The sequence below is a fragment of the Hyperoodon ampullatus genome (assembly GCF_949752795.1).
Source record: "Hyperoodon ampullatus genome assembly, chromosome: 7".
Taxonomy (NCBI): Eukaryota; Metazoa; Chordata; class Mammalia; order Artiodactyla; family Ziphiidae; genus Hyperoodon; species Hyperoodon ampullatus.
The window spans coordinates 11,455,096-11,475,188 of record NC_136920.1 but is presented as its reverse complement, the minus strand read 5'-3'; the positions used below and the strand labels follow the sequence as shown (position 1 = coordinate 11,475,188).

Genomic DNA, 20,093 nt, shown 5'->3' with positions numbered 1-20,093 from the left:
TGGGAGGGGAGAGGCATTTCAGGAAAAAGCCTCTGTGAAAAAAAAAATGGGCAAATGAAAGTTGATGGCACCCCTGTCCTCTTCTTTGATCAGGTGGCTGGCAGAGTCTGCTCGGTGGCTGATTATCACCAACAAACCAGAGGAGGGCTTAAAGGAACTTAGAAAAGCTGCTCACAAGAATGGAAGGAAGAATGCTGGAGACGCTCTAACCATGGAGGTGAACAGGAGAGGGAGTTGGTTATGGAATATAGGAAAGACATGACCTGACATATACACTAGTCGGTGTCCATAAAGTGAATAAAGGGTGGGAACCCTGGTGTGGTTTGGGATCTTCTTACCTCATCGTCCTGGTCTTCAATAGCTGTCAACATGGGTTGAGTGAACATTAGGATGCTGATGCCGAAAGGACTGGATGCAGATATTTTACTCAACAGAGGCAGATAACGCATATATGTGGAATCTAGAAAAATGGTACAATATTTATGATTGTAAAGGTTGTTATTGTTCTCACTTTGTATTAGAGAAAGTAACAAAAACTAATCCATTTCTTTCCAATTAACATTTCAAAGGCTTTTTTTTCAGGATAGTAAGGCAAGTTGAAGGGCGGCTTAGTGACCACGCAGAATAGAGCATAAGGAGGCTTATTTGTCAAGTCAATCATATATGCTTCCATTCATGGTATATTTACTGAAAGGGCATTCTGTTCTATATAGGAAATATGGTAATGACCACAATAGTCCAAATCCCTGTTTTGTGGAGTTTACATTCTACTTATTACAAGGTCCAAGAACATGACTGAGTGGAAATGCTTCAGAGAGATCTTTCTCTTTTTTTATTTTCCACCCCAGGTATGGAAGGCAGATGCTGCTGTATGTCATAAAGTAGACCATTCATCATGTCATGAATGTATAAATTATTTATTGAAAAATTATAATGTAGTAGGCATGGTGCTTGGTCATGCATAGCAGTATGAGTCAGAATTCCATTTTTCACAGAGCTTTAATATTAAAAGGAGAAATTTTAACATACATTTTAAAATAACTTTTATTGTGTTCAAAATGCATAGAATGAAATCTAAAATTTTAACTGTACAATACAGTATTGTTAACTATAAGTACAATGAGCTCTAGGACTTTTTCATCTTGCATGACTAAAACTATACCCATTAAACAACAATTTCTCAATTCCCTTGTCCCCAGTCCCTGGTCACCACCATTCTTCTTATTCTATTATTTTAATATTTTAGATACCTCATATAAGTGGAATCATGCAGTATTTATCCTTCTATGAGAACTATTTATCCTTTTGTGACTGACTTACTTCACGTAGCAAAATTTTCAAGATTCATCTATGATATATCATATGGCAGGATTTCCTCATCTTTATGGTTGAATAATATCCTATGGTATGAATATACTATATTTTCTTTATCCATTCATCCATTGATGGGCATTTAGGTTGTTTCCATATGTGAATAGTGTGGCAATGAATATGAGTATGAAAATATCTCTTCAATATCCTGTGTAAAAGTCTTTTGGCTACATAACCATAATTGATATTGCCAGATCATATGGTATTTCTGTTGTTAACTTTTTTGTTTGCAACGATAAGAGAATGAAAGGAATGCTAATAGAGACAAGGAGAAATCATCTGCCCTCATTTAACAGGAAAAAGAGAGTGCTAGGAGCTAGACAGCCAAAGAGAAGCAATAAAACATTTCTGCAAATAAGTTCAATTACACGTGTGATAGATTTTTTAAAAAACACTTTATTGAGGTATGATTAACATACAAAGAGCTGTACATATTTAATGTACAACTTGATGTATTTGCAGATGAGTATACATCTAAATATCATCACCACAGTTTATGTAATAAACATATCCATTACCTCCTAAAACTCTCTCTGCCCTTCATTCATTATTTTTTTGTGATAACACTCAACATAAGATCTACCCTCACAGCAAATTTAAGTATATGGTACAGTATTATAACCCTAGACACTAGACTGTAAAGTAGATCCCTAGGATTGATTTATCTTGCACAACTGAAACTTTGTACTCTATGACAAATATTTCCCCATTTCTCTCATCCCCCAGCACCTGGCAAACACCATTCTACTCTCTGCTTCTTCGAGTTTCACTCTTTTAGATTCCTCGTATAAGTGGTATCATGTAGTATTTGTTCTTTTGCACATGGATTATTTTACTTAGCATAATGACCTCTAGGTTCATTATGCTGTGGAAAAGGGTGGAATTTCCTTCTTTACATTGCTGAATAATATGCCATTTTACCTATATATGTGTATACACACACACACACACACATATATATTTTCTATTCATCCATGGATGGAAATTTAGGTTGTTTCCATATCTTAGCTATTGTGAATAATGATCCAGTGGACATGTGAGTGCAGATATCTCTTCAAGATCTTGATTTTAATTCCTTTGGATATACACCCAGAAGAGGGATTACAGGATAATATACTAGTTCTATTTTTAATTTTTTGAGCAAACTCCATACTGCCTTCATAGTGGCTACACCATTTCACATTCCTAACAGCAGTGTACAAGGGTACCCTTTTCTCCACATCTTCACCAGCACTAATTACTTTTTTTTATAATTGCCATGCTAACTGGTGTGAAGTGATAACTCGTAATTTTGATTTGCCTTTCCCTAACAACCAGTGGTGTTAAGCACTTTTTCATGTACCTCTTGGCCACTTGTATGCTGTCTTTGCAGAAATGTGTATTCAGTTCGTATGCCAATTTTTTAATTAAGTTATTTGGCTTTTTTACTATTGAGTTGTACGAGTTTCCTATGTATTTTGGATATTAACCCTCTATAAGACATATGGCTTGCAAATATTTTCTCCCATTCTGTAGGTGCTTTTTCATTTTGTCAATTATTTCCTAGCTGTGTAGAAGCTTTTCAGTTTGATGTATTTAGTACGATTTGTCTATTTCTGCTCATGGCCTGTGCTTTTGGTGTCACATCCAAAAAATTATTGTTAAGACCAATATCAACAAACTTTTCTCCTATGTTTTCTTTAGGAATTTTACAGTTTAGATCTTACATTTTAGTCTTTAATCCATTTGTGTTGATTTTGTGTATAGTGTAAGTTTCCAGTTTCATTCCTTTGCATGTGGATATCCAGTTTTCCCAACACCATTTATTGACAATATCCTGTCCCCATTGTGAATTCTTGGCACAACTGTCAGAAATCAATTGTCTGTATATGCATGAGTTTATTGCTGGGCTCCCTATTCTGTTCCATTGGTCTATATGCCTGTTTTTGTGCCAGTATCACACTTTTGGTTACTGTGGCTTCGTAATATATTTTGAAATCAGAATATGTGATGCTTCCAGCTTTGTTTCTGTTCAAAAATGCTTTGACTGTGGGGACCTTCTGTGTTTCCATATGATTTTAGGATTGTTTTTTCTATTTCTGTAAAGAATGCCATTGAGATTTTGACAGGGATTTATTGAATCTGCATATTGCTTTGTGTTGTATGGACATCTTAACAGTATTAATTTATTTGTTTAATCCATGAACATGATGTCTCTCAATTTTCTAGTATCTGCATTAATTTCTTTCTTCAGGGATTATAGTTTTCAGTATACAATTCTTTCACCTCCTTGGTTAAGTTTATCCCTTAATACTTTATTATTTTGATGCTACTGCAAACAGGATTGTTTTCTTAATTTTATTTTTAGACAGTTTATGGCTGGCGTATAAAAATATAACTGATTTATATGTTAATTTTGTATCCTGTAACTTTACTGAATTCATTTATTAGTTCTAACAATTTTTTGGATATGTATTAGGGTTTTCTACAAATTAGATCATGTTGCCTTTAAACAGACAATTTTACTTCTTCCTTTCTGATTTGAATGCCTTTTATTATTTTTTTTCTTACCTAATTGCTCTGGCCAGGACTTCCAGTCCTACACTGAAGTGTGATCCTTGTCTTGTTCCAGATCTTAAGGGAAAAGCTTTCAGTTTTTCTCCATAGAGTATGATGTTAGCTGTGGGCTTTACATACATGGCCTTTAATGTAAGTTCCTTCAATACCTAATTTGTTGAGAATTTTTACCATGGAAGTGCATTGAATTTTGTCAAATGTGTTTTCTGCATTTATTGAGGTGATCACACAATCTTTAGCCTTCATTCTGTTAATTTGGTGTATCACATTGATTTGCTTATATTGAACCATCCTTGCATCCCAGGAATAAAGCCCACTGGGTAATGGTGCACGATCCTTTCAATATGCTGTTGAATTTGGTTTGCTAATATCTTGATGATTTTTTCAACTATGTTCTTCAGGAATATTGGCCTGCATTTTTCTTTTCTTTTCTTTTCTTATGGTGTCTTTGTCTCACTTTGGTATCAGGATCATATTGGTCTGACAAAATGAGTTTAGAACTGTCCTTGTCTTCTATTTTTTGAAAGAGTTTGAGAGGATTGGTATTAATTAATTAATATCTAATTAATTAATCTTCAAATGTTTGGTAGAATTCACCTGTAAAGCTCTATGGTGTTAAGCTTTTGTTTCTGGAATTTTTAAAATTACTGCCACATACTCTTTATTAGTTATTGGCCTATTGAGGCTTTCTGTTTCTTCTTGATTCAATCTTTGTGGGTTATATGTCATATCTTTGTGTTGCAGTGATCCTTTTATCATTATAAATTACTTTCTTTGTCTCTTGTGACAGTATTTGATTAAAGTCTATTTTATCTGTACAAGTTGACTATCCCTGCTCTGTTTTGGTTATCATTTGCATGGAATGTCTTTTTTAATCCATTCACTTTATGTCTACTGTGTTTTTAAATCTAAAGTGACTGTCTTACAGATAGCATAAAATTGGATCTTTTTTTTAAAATTCATTCAGCCACCCTATATCTTTTGATGGATGAGTTTAATCCATTTGCATTTAAAGTAATTATTGATAGGTAAGTACTTACAATTGATAAATTGTTTTCTCTCTGTTTTATTGTTCTTTTTTCCTCTCTTCTATTGCTATCTTCCCTTGTGATTTGATTTTTTATAGTGATATACAATACTTTGATTCTTTTTTGTTTTTATTTTGTATATCTACTGTAGGTCTTCTCTTTGTTGTTTCCATGAGACTTGCATAAAGCTTCTTAGAGTTATAACAGTCTATTTTAAGCTGATAACAACTTAAATTCTATTATGAGCAAAAACTATACTTTTACTTTCCCTAAACACATGTTTGATGTTATTAATGCCAGAATTCACTTCTCTCAAATCATGTATCTATTAATAATTTTTGTGGTTCTAGTTATTCTTAACAGTTTTGTCTTTTAACTTTTATACTAGTGTTAAAGAAATTTACATGCCACCATTACGGTATTAGATTATTCTGTATTTGTCTTATATTTACTTTAACCATAGAGATTTTTACTTTCATATGCTTTCGTGTTGCTGCTTAGTATCCTTTTCATTTCAACTTCCTTTAGCCCTTCCTGTAAAGCACGTCTATTAGTGACAAATTCCCTCAGTTTTTCTCTGGGAAAGTTTTTATCTTCCTCATTTTTAAAGGACATTTTTGCTGGGTACTCCATTCTTGGTTGGCAGGTTTTTCTCTCAGTACTTTGAATATATTATTCCACTCTTTCCTTTCTTACAGAATTTCTGCTGAGAAATCCACTGATGGTCTTATGGGAGTTTTGTTGAGTGTGGTGAGTCACTTTTCTCTTGATGCTTTCAAAATTCTCTCTTATTTTTCACTTTTGAGTATTTAGTTATAATATGTTTACATGTAGACCTCTTTAGGGTCTACCTACTGGGAGTCCTTTGTGCTTCGTGAATCTGAATATCCACCACTCTCCCCAGATAAGGGAAGTTTTCATCCATTATTTCTTTAAATGAGGTTTCTTGTCCTTTCTCTCTCTCTTCTCCTTATGTGATTCCTATAATGTGTATACTGATTTTTTTATATTGTTCCATAAGTTCCTTAGTCTGTCTTCACTCTTTTCCATTCTGTTTTCTTTCTGTTCCTCTGACTATATAATTTCAAATGGCCTGTCTTTGAATTCATAGGTCCTTTATTTTGTTTGATCAAATATGCTGTTGAAGCTCTTAATTGAATTTTTTAGTTCATTTATTATATGCTTCAGCTCCAGAATTTCTGTTTGGTTCTTTTTTATGGTTTCTGTCTCTTTTTGAACTCCTTATATTCTTTATGTGTTGTTTTCCTTATTTCATTTTGTTGTCTTTCTGGGTTCTCTTGCAGCTCACTAGCTTCTTTATGATTATTGTTAAATATTTGTAGGCAGTTTGTAGATCTACACTTCTTAAGAATTGGATACTAGTGCTTTATTTTGTTCTTTTGGTGACGTCATGTTTTCCTGATTCTTTGTGATCCTTGCAGCCTTGTATTGGTGTCTGTGCATATGAAGAAGGAGTTATTTCTTCCAATCTTTACAGTCTGGTTTTGTCAGGGAAGCTCTTCACCAGTCACTGGAAATTCTGGGCAGGCCATTGGCAGAGACTACAGGTGGGCCAGTTAGCAGGGTTCATTAGTTGTCCTACTGCCTCGGTCCACATATGGCTGTGCCTTCAGCCAGGGTCTGCAGGTGAGAGGGTCCATTGCTAGCATCCATGGAGAGGCAGAACTTGTTCTGGGGTCTGTGGCCAGGCCTGGTGCCATTGTCTGTGGACAGGCTAGATGTCAGGGTCCACAGGTGCTGTTGTTGGTAGGCAAGTCTCTTTTCAGGGTCCCTGGATGGGCCTGCTGCTGGTCATGGTCCAAAAGCAGGTCTGGTGATGGGATCCACAGGCAGGCATGTTGCTGGGGTCCTGAGAAGGGTGGCATGGTGCCTGGGGTTATTACATAGAGGCAGTGGCCCTGAGAGGCCCTGAGAAGATAAAGAACCATTGGCATAGTCCTTTTTTTAAAGAAATTTTGAAATTTAGGTGGAGCTCTATGGCACTCTGAGACTGTGTCAATATATACCTGATTTATAGGAAATTATTTTGGGCCAACTAATATCTTGGAAGTATCTTTAGTTCCAAGACCTCACCTAGTATTTTGTCTACCAGGTTGGCCCAATCCAAAGAATTAAAACTTAAATCTTACAGAAAAGTTATCTGCCAGGTCAATAACAAAAATAAGTGTTACGAGCTGGAAGAAAGAAAGGAACAATGCATTATCAGGGTAAACGGCAAATGACGATCACCTCAGTGCCAAGAAGAAGAAAGACAACATTGTAAAAGAGGAACAAATGAAATTTGGTTTAGGAACTGGATTCTATGTATGAATGAGTGCCCAAAATTGCCTTAATTTCATTTTTTAAATTTTGTAAAGATTATTCAGAAATTTGTGGTCTTAGTCATGTTTAACCTCCATCTGACAGATTGCCAAACACATTCTCTCCAGACAATCCTTCTTACTTAAAGCTGTTCCCCTTCATGTCAATAACAATCCATTGATTAATCCAGTTTTGGCTGTCTTGGAGTCCAGTAAATGATAAACATTTCCTCTGCTTAAATCACACCCAACTGAGGGATAGTTAATGTGCTCAGAAAGATGACAATAAAAAATTATGTTTTTCACAACAGTGAAAACTGAAATAGAAGTGTCTAATTCAAGCAACAATAAGTTTGCTAACACTTCAACCCACAACTGAACTTATTCACAAGTGCCAGGTTTTTCCACAGATGCAGAGCCTACATTGCTAAATATAAGGTGTGACCCAGGCAGCAAATCTGAATGAATTTTCATTCTAAAGGCATTCTGGGTCACTGAAGCATATCCATTGCATTCTCCTAGTTTACCAGTCAAATACCTCAGTTCTCCAGGGGCAGTGAGGGTAGGTATAAAGTGGTCTGTAGTATTACTCTTTCAAAGTCTTTCTTCTTGGAAACATGAAGATTATGAAGAAAGTGCCCCTACCCCAAGCCACCAGTGTGTCTCAGGCAACTTCTTTTTGGTCAGTTCTTATTTCAGTCATCCTTTGGCAGATTCATTTTTCCATCTTTTCCTTCTTTATCTTTTAATAAGTTGTCCTCCTCCCCTGCTCATTTCATTCTACTGGTTCTGGTATTTCAATGCAATTGTGGTCTTATCTACCTTCCTTCCTGCTCTAAACTCTGTACATTCCAAATTCTGATACTCTCCTCTCACTTCTGCTCTGTCCAATTTCCTCCTCCTATTCCTGTGTGACATGTACAGTCTTTTCCAGTCTTCTTTTCTATTGTCCTAATTGTTTCAGACCCAGTAGAAACACAAGAACCATGCTCCACAGTAGCCCAGCCTGAAATACACTTCAGGCTGTATAAGAAATACAGTTTCTTAAAGGATCCCAAGGTGCACTGTCCAATCAAACCATTAAAAAGTATTCAATTGAAACTCGATTCTCACAAACTCAATGACGGCACACTTATGTGATGGTAAATGACATGGCAACTATGAGAGACCAACACAAATTTCTCCCCTGAATCCTCTGCAGGTTTCTCTTACATCCATAAAACTTCAGAGTTTTCCCAACTATTCTACATTAAGAGACGTTTCTTTCTGAATATCATAAATTGTAATTTTGAAGAAATAAATGTCCATTTTCTCCATTTCTGATCTCATTGACAAACATCTTCTCAAAGCTCTCCAAATCAATGTTTTATACCTATATTGGTTCTTGAATTTCAGATCTTTCAGCTTCTAAATGCATTCTACCTTCAGCCAGTTTCTTCCACCCTCCCTGTCTTCCCTTTTTCTTTTTGTCTTCCTCTTTCTCTTCCAAATTTATTTCAGGACTATTTGATGACAGATCCTGTGACAGTCGCGGAGGGGAAAAGTCTACAGTTTCTACCTTCAGAAAGATCACACTCAACAAGTAAAATGAGCTGATAAAGTCTCTTTGAATTAAAGCAAGGGTGGAATGTGACTGTCAAGGAGGGACATATAATCTGAACTGCAGATATGTGGGCAATGAATGCATATTGGAAGTAGTTACATCTGAAATGGGTCTTACAGGTTAAGGTAGAACTATCCAGGTTTAAACCAGGCAGAGAGATGATTAAATTTGCAGTTGAGAGCAGTCCAAATGACTTACAGAGGGGTCAAGCCACTGGTGTGCTGGTAAATGTTTAACACTTAACATTACAAGAGGAAAAGAAGCATAGATCTCAGATTTGTGGTAATTATCAATTTCCATGGTGTGACTATTACCACCACAGTGAGTTTCATGCCACCAACAAGATGGCAACTGCTTTACAAACTATCTAAAACTTTAACAACGGGCTTTTGTGAATTTTTACACACTGATTCCAGAACGCTACTGGGCAAGGGTTCAGTCGAGGGCTGTTTCATGCTTTTTACCCCAAGATAGTGTTATGAGTGGTACAAAGCATTTTTTAAGCAAGAAAATGAAGATCAGAGAGAAAAGTACCTTTTAAAAAGTGAAGATACATCAGGCTCCCATTTGAATATGGGCCTCTTTTCCCCTGAATAAGGATTTTACCAGGTAGGAGGAGCTCCATGAGTTCCTGTAAGTGATCTGGCATCGCCCCCCAAATACATCTGTTAACACTATTCACATCTCTTCTTGCTCACCAAAAATGAACGGCCAGTGTAAAATAACCACACCATATTGCAAACTTTAACTTTGATATTGGATGTAATTTAAGGCTAGTCTTGCAGGCATTGCATCCCTCATCTGGTCCAAGTTTAAAGTATTATTTGAGCACATTCTTACATTATCATCCATGACAATGGCCTGTGGTCATGGGATTCTGGTGTTAGATGCAATCCTGACTCCTCTCTTCTAAAAGTGTAAGTCCAATATTTCACTATTTAGGCTTGTTCTTTAAATGAAAGGACATTCTTGCATGTGTAGGTCCTCAGTTAGGGTGGCCTTTCATTTCTCTGAATTCCTCATGGAATTATTCCAATGGACTTCATGGTACGTGTTCATTTGTAGAGGTGGGATAAGAATTAAGACTATATTGTTTGAATAACTAATAAGTAAGTATCTGAGGTATGCTAGATATAATTCCTTATGCATATTTTTAGCCTCATGTATGGACCAGGAAATCCTTGTGAGGGAAATGCTATTATTTTTCTCCACCTATTCTCCTCCTACTCTGATTCTTCTACTTATTCTTCTTTTTAATGACAAGTAAATTGAGTTTTAGAAATATTTAATTACCTTCCTCAAGGTATATACCTAGCACGTTGCAGGGCTATTAAGTAACTCCAGATTATAACCAACTCTGGGTTTAAATCATTCTATACCAAGATCTCTCCTAATTTCATCCTCAGTTTTAATTCTAGGCATCTCATTCATGGAGGCACAACATGCCAGGATTTCCCCCAAAGTGACTGAGAAAAGAACCAAAATAAAGATTCTCAGGAAATGTTCTTTTTCCTGAGATAAACAGTTTCTCTGCAAAGGACAGCCAGCTGATAACCAAGCTTAGTTCTCAGGTCTTTCATGCCCATCTGGCACAAATGGAGCTTTGGAACGTAATCCAAGCAACTCTGCATTTGATTCCCTTTCTAATCTGAGTATCTAAGGTACACTCCCTTTCTGATGCCCTGTAGTCCTCTCGAATCTTGTGTTTGAATATTTTTGTTGCTACGTCATTTCCTTCAGTCCTCTTTAACTCTGTAATTCTCTAGTCATACCACTTTTACTCCTGTCATTATGTCCTCAGTGGCTATATTTTCCAGTAGACAGAAAGGGACATCATCTATCTTGTCGTCTGTTGAGGGCCTCACAGTGCTTCCCATTGTGTGACAACTGAACAGTCTGTTGTTGTTGTTGTTGAAGGTTGTGAGATCCATCCTGCAGGAAGAGCTGGAGGCTGCACAGACCAAACCTTCTGTGTTTGACTTGTTCCGCACACCCAGCCTGCGTAAGAACATCTGTCTCCTGTCCTTTGTGAGGTGGGCTTCTCAGAGTGCATGAGGGACGTTAAAATAATGGAGACATGAATCTATCCCATACCAAAGGATACAACATGTTGTGGGAACAGATTTGAGATAAAATACAGAGGAAGCCATAATGATAATTACTGTGTTTAGAGTAGTCAACGGGTTATGAAAATACTGACCCAGAGCTATTTATACAATGGAGAGTTTTGTTTATCATTTCACCCTACCAATCTCATCACTGGAAACTGAGACTGAGAACTTCAGTCATGGTACAGACATTGGCTTTAACTTTCTTCACTTGTTTGTTTCCATTTTAATGGAGGTAAAATTACAAGCAGTAAAGTGCACAAAAATATACAGCTCAATGAACATTTCCATATGTAAATATGCAACCATCACCCAGATAAAGATATAGAAAAAAACTCTAAAACACTAGAAGGCTCCATCATGCATCCTCCACAAAAAACACTCCAAACTCTCCCCCAAAGCTTAACAATAATTAGGAGCTCCAATTTTAGAATTTTAAAATCATCACCTTGCGAGGAATTATTCTATAAAATATACCATGTTTTTATACTTTAAAACCAACCACTGGCTGCCTGGCTAATATTTATTATCATCATTTGTAAGACAAAGGCTCTAAACCTTATGATAAGTGTCTTTCGTTTTTGTTCACCACAGATTTGCAAACTTCATGTCCTTTTTTGGCCTGATTCTCCACCTCCAGTACATGGGGAGCAATGTTTTCCTGTTCCAGGTTCTTTTTGGTGCAGTCAACCTCCCAGCCAATTATGTTGCATTTTTGGCACTGAATCACCTGGGCCGTCAAGTAAGCCAGACGCTTTTCATGTTTCTCCTTGGAGTCTCCATTCTGGCCATCACATTTGTGCCTCAAGGTGAGAAGAGAGCACAGGTTGAAATAAGAAAATGTCTTACCTCAGAGATTTGAAGACAGGATCTGAAGGCAGAAGGAAGTGAAGACTAGGGTTTTAAGGATTTTCCAAAACCACTCTGAGGATTTAGGATAGATTCTGTCATTAAGTGGCTGAGAAATAGTCAAAGGTCAGTAAAAGTCAGTTCAGACATATGGTTGTCTTCATCATATCTGAGAAGTATTTGGTAATTGGTGCCATTTATTCCTGACAGTTCCTCTGGGAAAGCAATTGATCACTTTCTCTTTGGCCAATCACCCTTGTAACTGTAAATGACAGTATTATGTCACTATATTTAATTGTATCTCATGTGAGGACACAACTGTCACTTCCTCTGTCTGGTCTCTTTCTTATTACTACAGTTTCAGTGAAAATTTACTCCCTGATTCTATGTATCCACTCTTGTGTCTGGAATTAGGTCGCCATAACTGCAACCCTAGTCCCAGGGTGTCATCTTGACTCTAAGGTATTTTTAATCCTTTGTCTTCAAGCATAGAAGGTACAGAGGGTAGGAAAAAGGCATTAAGCTGTTAACAGCCTCTCTTAAAATCAATTTTACAAAATTGAATGACCATATGTAATCAATAGGGGAACCCATGTGGTCACCATGCTTCAGCTAACTCCCAGTGCAGTGATGCACTTTACAGGATCCCATCTTGAATAACAGCATCAACGCAAATTTGCTGCCTTACAACAGAGCCCACTCCCATGTTGTAACGCTTTCATGATTTTTTTAATGGAATAAAAAACTGACTTTCTGAAACTTCCTTTCAGAGGTTTCCAAAGTCTAACTATATTTTCCCTAAAACAGATCCTTATTCTTGAATCTTCAAATATTATTCTAGATCAAGCACTTCTCCAGCTTATCCATTAATATGAGCCCCATTCTTTTATTACTCTCTACTGAATTACTAGCCCCATGTCAATATTGTGTAAACACCCAGGTTTTGAACTCCTGGAGGATATTGATGAGTCTTACGTCCATCGGTAATTGCTCATATGACAGTCCTATGTTATACATGAAAGGCAGAGGAGACACTGGTCAGAGTAAATGAAAGCAAACTCTTGCTGGGCTTTTGTTCCCCTCTCCATCTTTGGCAAATTTCTGAAATCTCTGATATGTAGGAAGAGTTGATGCAATAACTCAGGTTTTTAATTTCTTATTTAAGTTGTAATATACAGATGTCACATTTCTCAGCTATTAGGCTGTGCACATTCTCTGCCCCTGTGCGCTTTCTCTACCAGGTATTTAACACATGCAAATGTCTCCAACTGTCTTTTTCTTTTTTCTTTTTTTTAAAATATTTATTTATTTACTTAATTATTTGGCTGCACCGCGTCTTAGTTGCAGCACGCGGGACCTTCATTGCCGTGTGCGGGATCTTCAGTTGCGGCATGTGGGATCTAGTTCCCTGACCAGGGATCGAACCCAGGACCCCTGCATTGGGATCGTGGAGTCTTAGCCGCTGGACCGCCAGGGATGTCCCGCAACTGTGTCTTTTTCAGTTATAATTTGGTGGATGGTGATTTCTTCAGCTCAGATTTCCTGAGTCTCACTTGTCTTCTTCCCCAGAAATACAGACCTTGCGTGTGGCTTTGTCAACTTTGGGAATAGCAGTTTCTTCTATGGCTCTCATGTGCTCTTTTGTCCATGGAAATGAACTAGTCCCCACCGTTATCAGGTACACAATCTCATGGAAGCTCTATCAGCGTCAAAACAGACCTTTCCCAGCTAATCAAGACTTATAGTGGAAAGAAAACTAATCTGATTCATTATCAAAAGCATTGATTATAATAGTATTAATAATAACAAAAATTATAGCCAAAATTTTTGTTAAAATCTCACTTTTGTCAGGCATGGGTTAGGCCCTTTAATGTATCATCTCCCATAATCTGCTGAACGATTAAAGGGTAGGTGCTGTTGGTAAGAGTATTTTTTAAATAATGAAAACATGTCTTAATGCACTTGTGCACTTGAAAAATTTGTGAGCAAATAAGAGCATATTTTAAATGTAAGAGTACGTCATCAGCCTTCATGTATCTAAATATTGCTGAGGTGTCTCCCATAATCAAAGCAAAATAATAAATCACAAATTACTTGTATGGATTTATACCAGATTATTTTTGTATTGTTGTTTGCACTCCAAGGGTAACAGCCTCAGGATTCATGGGAATTGCTTCTAATATTGGGGCAGCCCTGGCTCCCCTCTTGATGATCCTAACGGTATATTCTCCCCACCTACCCTGGATCATCTATGGAGTCTGCTCTATCGTCGCTGGCCTTGTTGTTCCACTCCTTCCTGAAACCAGGAATAAGCCTCTGCCTGACTCCATCCAGGATGTGGAAAAGGAGTGAGTAAACCGCTGGCTCTCCCTTAGGGTTGCTGTGTGATATAGGTTCGTGCTGAGGAGGGCAAGGCACCATGCAGGGTCATTGTCCCCAGGAGAAGGCTTACACCTAGACTACTCCAGGTGGTCAGTGCCTTTGGTTTAGCTACAGCCTCATCCCTCCTCACAGTGACCTCAGACTCCCCCAAGCCTCCCTAGATCACACAGACCAACACCAGTAGGCACCAGTAGGTTTAGTGATGAAGAAGCCAAAATCAATGCCCTAGTGTGACATACATACCCTTGAAAGTGTTTCACAAACATGCACAGATCCAAACACCAGATTCTCATCCCTCAGATCCTGGCAGTCCTCAGCCCAGTGAGGGCAGTAACCTCCTGAGATTGCTGGTGTCTGTAGGTCTGTGACCTGCCCTGGTCGCTGAAGATCTGAGGGAGATCAGTGAGAGGACAAGAGCCCCTTCCACAGATGACAATATATCTCAGGGGAAGGAGTCCTATTGTGCTGCCTGTAAGATTCAGACCATCTGGTTTTCACTGGGAATTAAAGTGTTAAGAAAAGAGAGGGGGCTTCCCTGGTGGCGCAGTGGTTGGGAGTCCGCCTGCCGGTGCAGGGGACGCGGGTTCGTGCACCGGTACTGGGGGGTCCCGCATGCTGCGGAGCGGCTGGGCCCGGGAGCCATGGCCACCGGGCCTGCGCGTCCGGAGCCTGTGCTCCGCGGCGTGGGGGGCCACGGCGGTGAGAGGTCCGCGTACCGCAAAAAAAAAAGAAAGAAAAGAGAGGAAAAGGGTGGTAGTTATTGGTATTTTTAAGTGATCAAGAATTTGAAAGGGTTTAAAAACTTTTATACACTTCCCTTGCCTCTTCCAAAGACCCCGTTAGCCTATACCATGGTGTCCAAGGGTGAGTGCTGAAACTATCAAAGCTGCCTCTCTAGATTCTGCCCTGGGAGCTTGGCTTTTTTCTTCACAAAATTTACTCAAATTCTCAGGGCAGGTGTCATGGTTGTTTTTTGTTTTTTGTTTTTTGTTTTTGCGGTACGCGGGCCTCTCACTGTTGTGGCCTCTCCCGTTGCGGAGCACAGGCTCCGGACGCGCAGGCTCAGCGGCCATGGCTCACAGGCCTAGCCGCTCCGCGGCATGTGGGATCCTCGCGGACCGGGGCACGAACCCGTGTCCCTTGCATCGGCAGGCGGACTCTCAACCACTGCGCCACCACGGAAGCCCAGGTGTCATGGTTTTTATCAAAACTCGTGGACCAAGAATCAGCTTGCTCTAAAGAATACAAGACATAGATGTTTTTCCATGTTTTTTAAAATTTTGTTCGTTTGTTGTTTTCATTGTATTTGTCCTAGGAGAAAAGGCTCAAGAAAAGCAAAGCAGGAAGATACTTCCATGAAAGTGACACAGTTTTAAAGGATTCCAGGAACTAATTGCTAATCAAAGAGCAAGATAAACAAGAAAAATTAGGATCATTCCCAGATATTGGCAAAATTTGGAAAACAAATAAATAAAAAGATATAAAGGAAAAATGAACCCCATTTACAATTGCAGTTCTAAATAACTATATATAAAATGCCTATGACTAATCATAATAAGAAGTTTGAGGAAAGTCATAATACTTTTAAAGGGATCATAATAAAATATGTGTATAATTGTAGAACCCTAGCATGTTTCTGGAAAGAAAGATAGAATAGTATTTAAAACATTGATTCGGCTGTAATTAATGACTGAGTAATTGATGTAATAATTACTTTGGGGACAATTTGAAAAAGTTCCAAATATATCTACAAATTAATTATAGACAAGATCCAGAAAAATGAATTTTATGGAGGGAAGGTGGTGCAAGTATTTGGGGTAGCATACGCTGAAATGAAATGCAGATGCATTTACAAATCAAAAGAAGTCCAGAATGAGATGGTGGTGTGTAGAACACTTAAAATTTGATAATTTGGGCATCATAAATCACTGGTAGAAAAAAATGATTATGTAATAAATATCATTAACTAACTTTAGAAATAAATGACTAATAATTTGATTTCATTCTCTAAACCAAAAAAATATATATTCCATATGGTTAAAATGACAAATAGAACAATTAAGCCATGTTATTAATAGAAAACGTGGGTACAAAATCTTGGGATTAAGAAAATGTTCTGATAAGTAAAGCAAATGCCAACGATTTAAATATAGGTAGATTTGACTAAATACTCATTTAAAACCTCTATTGGACAAAACTCTAAAAACTTATGGGAGAAGTCTAGAAAAAATATTCACCAAAATGATAAAAGCTGTTAACTTTTAGTGGTGTACCTTTATGAGATTTTACTTTCTTCTTTGTAAGTTTCTGTACTCTAAGTTTTAAAAGGATAATGCAACATTCTAAAATATTATAAGATACTATCAAAAATAAACTGCAAAAGACAAATTAACAATTTTCAAAATGATTATATATTAATATGTAGGATTCTAATAAATATTCATGAAAAGAATACATAATTCAATATTAGATGGTCAAAAGGCAAGAGCATATAATTTTCAAAAGAAAAAAATCCTGACTAATAAATTTATGAAAAACTGTACAAAACCACTGGAATTTAAAGACATACAAGCTAAGTAAAATACCAACTTTTATTTTCCGAAGAATGTAAATGGAAACTTGTTAATTGATGGTGGAGTTATAAAATAACGTATGCCATACAACTGCGTAAAACAGAATGGTGTCATTATAAAGAGCTTTAAAAATCTTTCATTGATTCAGCAACCATTTATTCAGCATATAATAGTTACCAAGCAGTATGATAGGAACCTTGGATACAAAGAGGAAATGAAAAAAATTTTATAAAAACAGATATAGCAGATATTAGTCTATGTGTACTGGTGTGGCATCACATTTTTATTTTCTATGGGCAAAGAAAATTTATTTTAAAGTCCTCATTCCCTCCAAGCTGGTAGAAAATTGCAAATCAGTTACTTTGGGAAATTATTTCCACAAGTCTTCCACACCAGAGCTATCCAGATTCCAGGAGTATATACGGTTACAAGCAGGAGCTGCACTGGTTATCAGTTACCTGTTCAAAGAGGTTACTACTGGACCAGTGGATACTCAAGTGCAGCAATTCTGCCATTCACACCACAATGAAATGTTGGAATCTGGGGCTTCTCATCTGATAGCTCAGCTCCTTTTACAGCCACAGTGGAAGGGGTCTTCTGTTTCCATAGAGTGTTGCCAGGGCTCAGGACTGGGTTCCTGCTCCCCCAGAACCTAGAAGCACTCCTCCATCCTCAGACTTCCTAGACACTCAACTTCTTTCTCTTATTAGCTCTTCCACACATACCTTCTAGTTATCTCATGGGCTTTAGTTTTTGAAACACAATCAAGTCAATCAGTCTTACAGTCTTCTTTTTTTTAATTTCAGGTCTTTTTAAAATAAATTTATTTTTTTATGTTTATTTATTTATTTTTTGCTGCATTGGGTCTTCATTGCTGTGAAAGGGCTTTCTCTAGCTGCAGCGAGTGGGGGCTCCTCTTTGTTTGGTGCACACACTTCTTATTGCGGTGGCTTCTCTTGTTGCGGAGCTCAGGCTCTAGGTGCGCGGGCTTCAGTAGTTGTGGCTTGTGGGGTTAGTTGTTCCACGGTATGTGGGATCTTCCTGGACCAGGGCTTGAACCTGTGTCCCCTGCATTGGCAGGTGGATTCTTAACCACTGCACCACCAGGGAAGCCCCAGTCTTACATCTTCTTTTGCCTTTTCCCTGCCAAATGACTTCCAAGGGATCAAGAAGCACAGAAATTACCACTTGCAGAAAGTGGGAATGAGAGAAAGGAGATACCAAGGAATTATCAATAATGAATGTCATTGGTTTATCTGATCTTCTTCCTAATGAAATGTTTGATATCCCATCATGAGAAAGACTAGACAGCATCTATTGTGCCTCACCCCAAAGGCTAGCTGCCAGTCCATAAAATCTGATGCTGCATGGCAGATAAAGTCCCACAGGTCCTCATGGGTCTTTGATGTTACACCAGCAGTTGTGGCCCAGCAGATGCTCTGTGATACAGAGAGTAGAGTGAGGTATATTTTGGTGGAGAAGTATAGTAAGCACAAGTATAGAAAATTGTGGTGAGAGGGTTGGGGAATTTTCCTTTCAGTGTGACACAGAGTTGCAGGGTCATTCTTCAAAAACGTCCAATCTGCCATTGTTCTGCAACAGGATAATCAGTGAACATGTTTTGTTTACTCTGTATTTTGTAGTATTTCTTAAAAGGATTTTTATAAAAGGAAAAACCGAATTCAGATAACTAATGACATTTAAAATCAAGTGAGGAAATGTTATATGGCAAATCTTGCCTCCTAATTATAATATTAGAGCTTCTTCCTGGACATAGACACAGACTACCCACTAACAGAGGCCTTGTCAACCATACCCTTTTGAACCATGAGGCTGTATATAATTTTTGACAATCGTTATATAAAATCTGATTCTATTAATTATTCAGAAATAGTATCATGGAATCTAGTCAACGGTTCCTAAAGAAGGGTAGTACATAAAGCAAGTGCAGCTATTAGTAGGACAGCAGGTGATTTATGTAATGACAAGGCATGAAAATCTCTGCTGAAAGAGGCTTCCATTGGTACCCTCTCTAAGTTATTACCCTTTATTATTCTCAAAGTTATTATGACATCACTGAGTGGAATATAGTCTTGTAGTGAACCTGAGAAAAGGAAATGTGTGAAAACTAGAGACCTGCAATTGCACTCATGCAATTTAGTAAAGCTGGGGTTTGTTTGTTTTTGTTTTTTACCATCCTATCATCTTTCTTTTCAGAAAACTCAAAGATACATTGGTTGATCCCTGTTTCCCAGAATCTATTTTCTCCAGAGTCCATAAGCTGCTGTTGATCACAAGACAGAGACTAAGTGGCTTAGTCACCATAAGCCATTGTCTGTATAGCATGTTCTATAGGAGCTGAAAACTCTTATACAAGGATATCTCAACTAAAGAGCTGCTTTTTGTCATTTATCAATGTGTTTCACTTCCTAGATATAGCAGATATTGTTCCATTTTAGACAACCTATGGCAATGATAAATAAAGCATACCATCCCTATGGGCAAGATAGATGGGCTACAACAAGAGTATGACTTAATGCACACAACTATTCCTTGGACTGGTCCTTGGTCAAAGTGATGTACATCCTTCAATGTTACACTCCTGAGGGACTGCCCATACACAATAACTCGTCCCTGTGGCATTAACTTGGCTCATTCTGTGACTTGATACCAGACATTTCTGAAGGGCTCTTCCATCTCTACCTCCCCCCATAGATTGCCTGGGCACTCTGTTGCAACAGTACTGGTTCAACATTTAGCTGTAACCAGTCATGCCTTCCTCAAACTTATAGATTGTAGTTCTAATAAACCTCCTGCATGAAAATTAATGGCTAAGAGGGTTTTTTATCCCAAAACACCAGACGCAAAACAAAGACTAATCTGTTGATTTACCTTCACTGAAGTATCCCAAGAGTGTTGGGGCTCCCCAAGAACACATTTGAGTTTCATGATTGACTGGAAGGAGTAACAGAATTCTGAAAAGCTGTTATAGTATGCTTATGGTTTATTACAGTGAAAAGAAAAATTAAAATCAGAAAAGGAAAAATGCCTTAGGTGGAATCCAGAAGAAATCAAGCACAAGCTTCCTGTTGTTCTTTCCTGTTTGGAGTTACATACACTGCTTAATTCTACCAGCAACACGTGTGTGGTATATGACAAGATGTATGAAGAAATTCCAGCTACAGAAACTCACCCAAGCCTAGGTGTCTAGGGTTTTTATTGGGTGTCTGTCTTGTAAGTTGGACAGCCCCAAGTGACTGCCCTTAACTACTCAGTTCTAGTCCCCCAAGAGGTCAGACTGA

General features: G+C 37.8%; 1 protein-coding gene across 1 annotated transcript in view; it reads left to right on the top strand.

The window, feature by feature from the left end:
* Positions 1-15,594, top strand: part of LOC307055245 (organic anion transporter 7) — a gene marked incomplete at both ends in the record, with an annotated part of 39,917 nt that extends 24,323 nt beyond the window's left edge. Inside the window, 6 exons of the mRNA XM_079707302.1 lie at positions 94-217; positions 10,797-10,912; positions 11,582-11,796; positions 13,406-13,514; positions 13,981-14,184; positions 15,534-15,594. Coding sequence (XP_079563428.1) covers positions 94-217; positions 10,797-10,912; positions 11,582-11,796; positions 13,406-13,514; positions 13,981-14,184; positions 15,534-15,594 — 829 coding nt within the window. The remainder of the gene's footprint in view (positions 1-93; positions 218-10,796; positions 10,913-11,581; positions 11,797-13,405; positions 13,515-13,980; positions 14,185-15,533) is intronic.
* Positions 15,595-20,093: the final 4,499 nt, after the last annotated feature.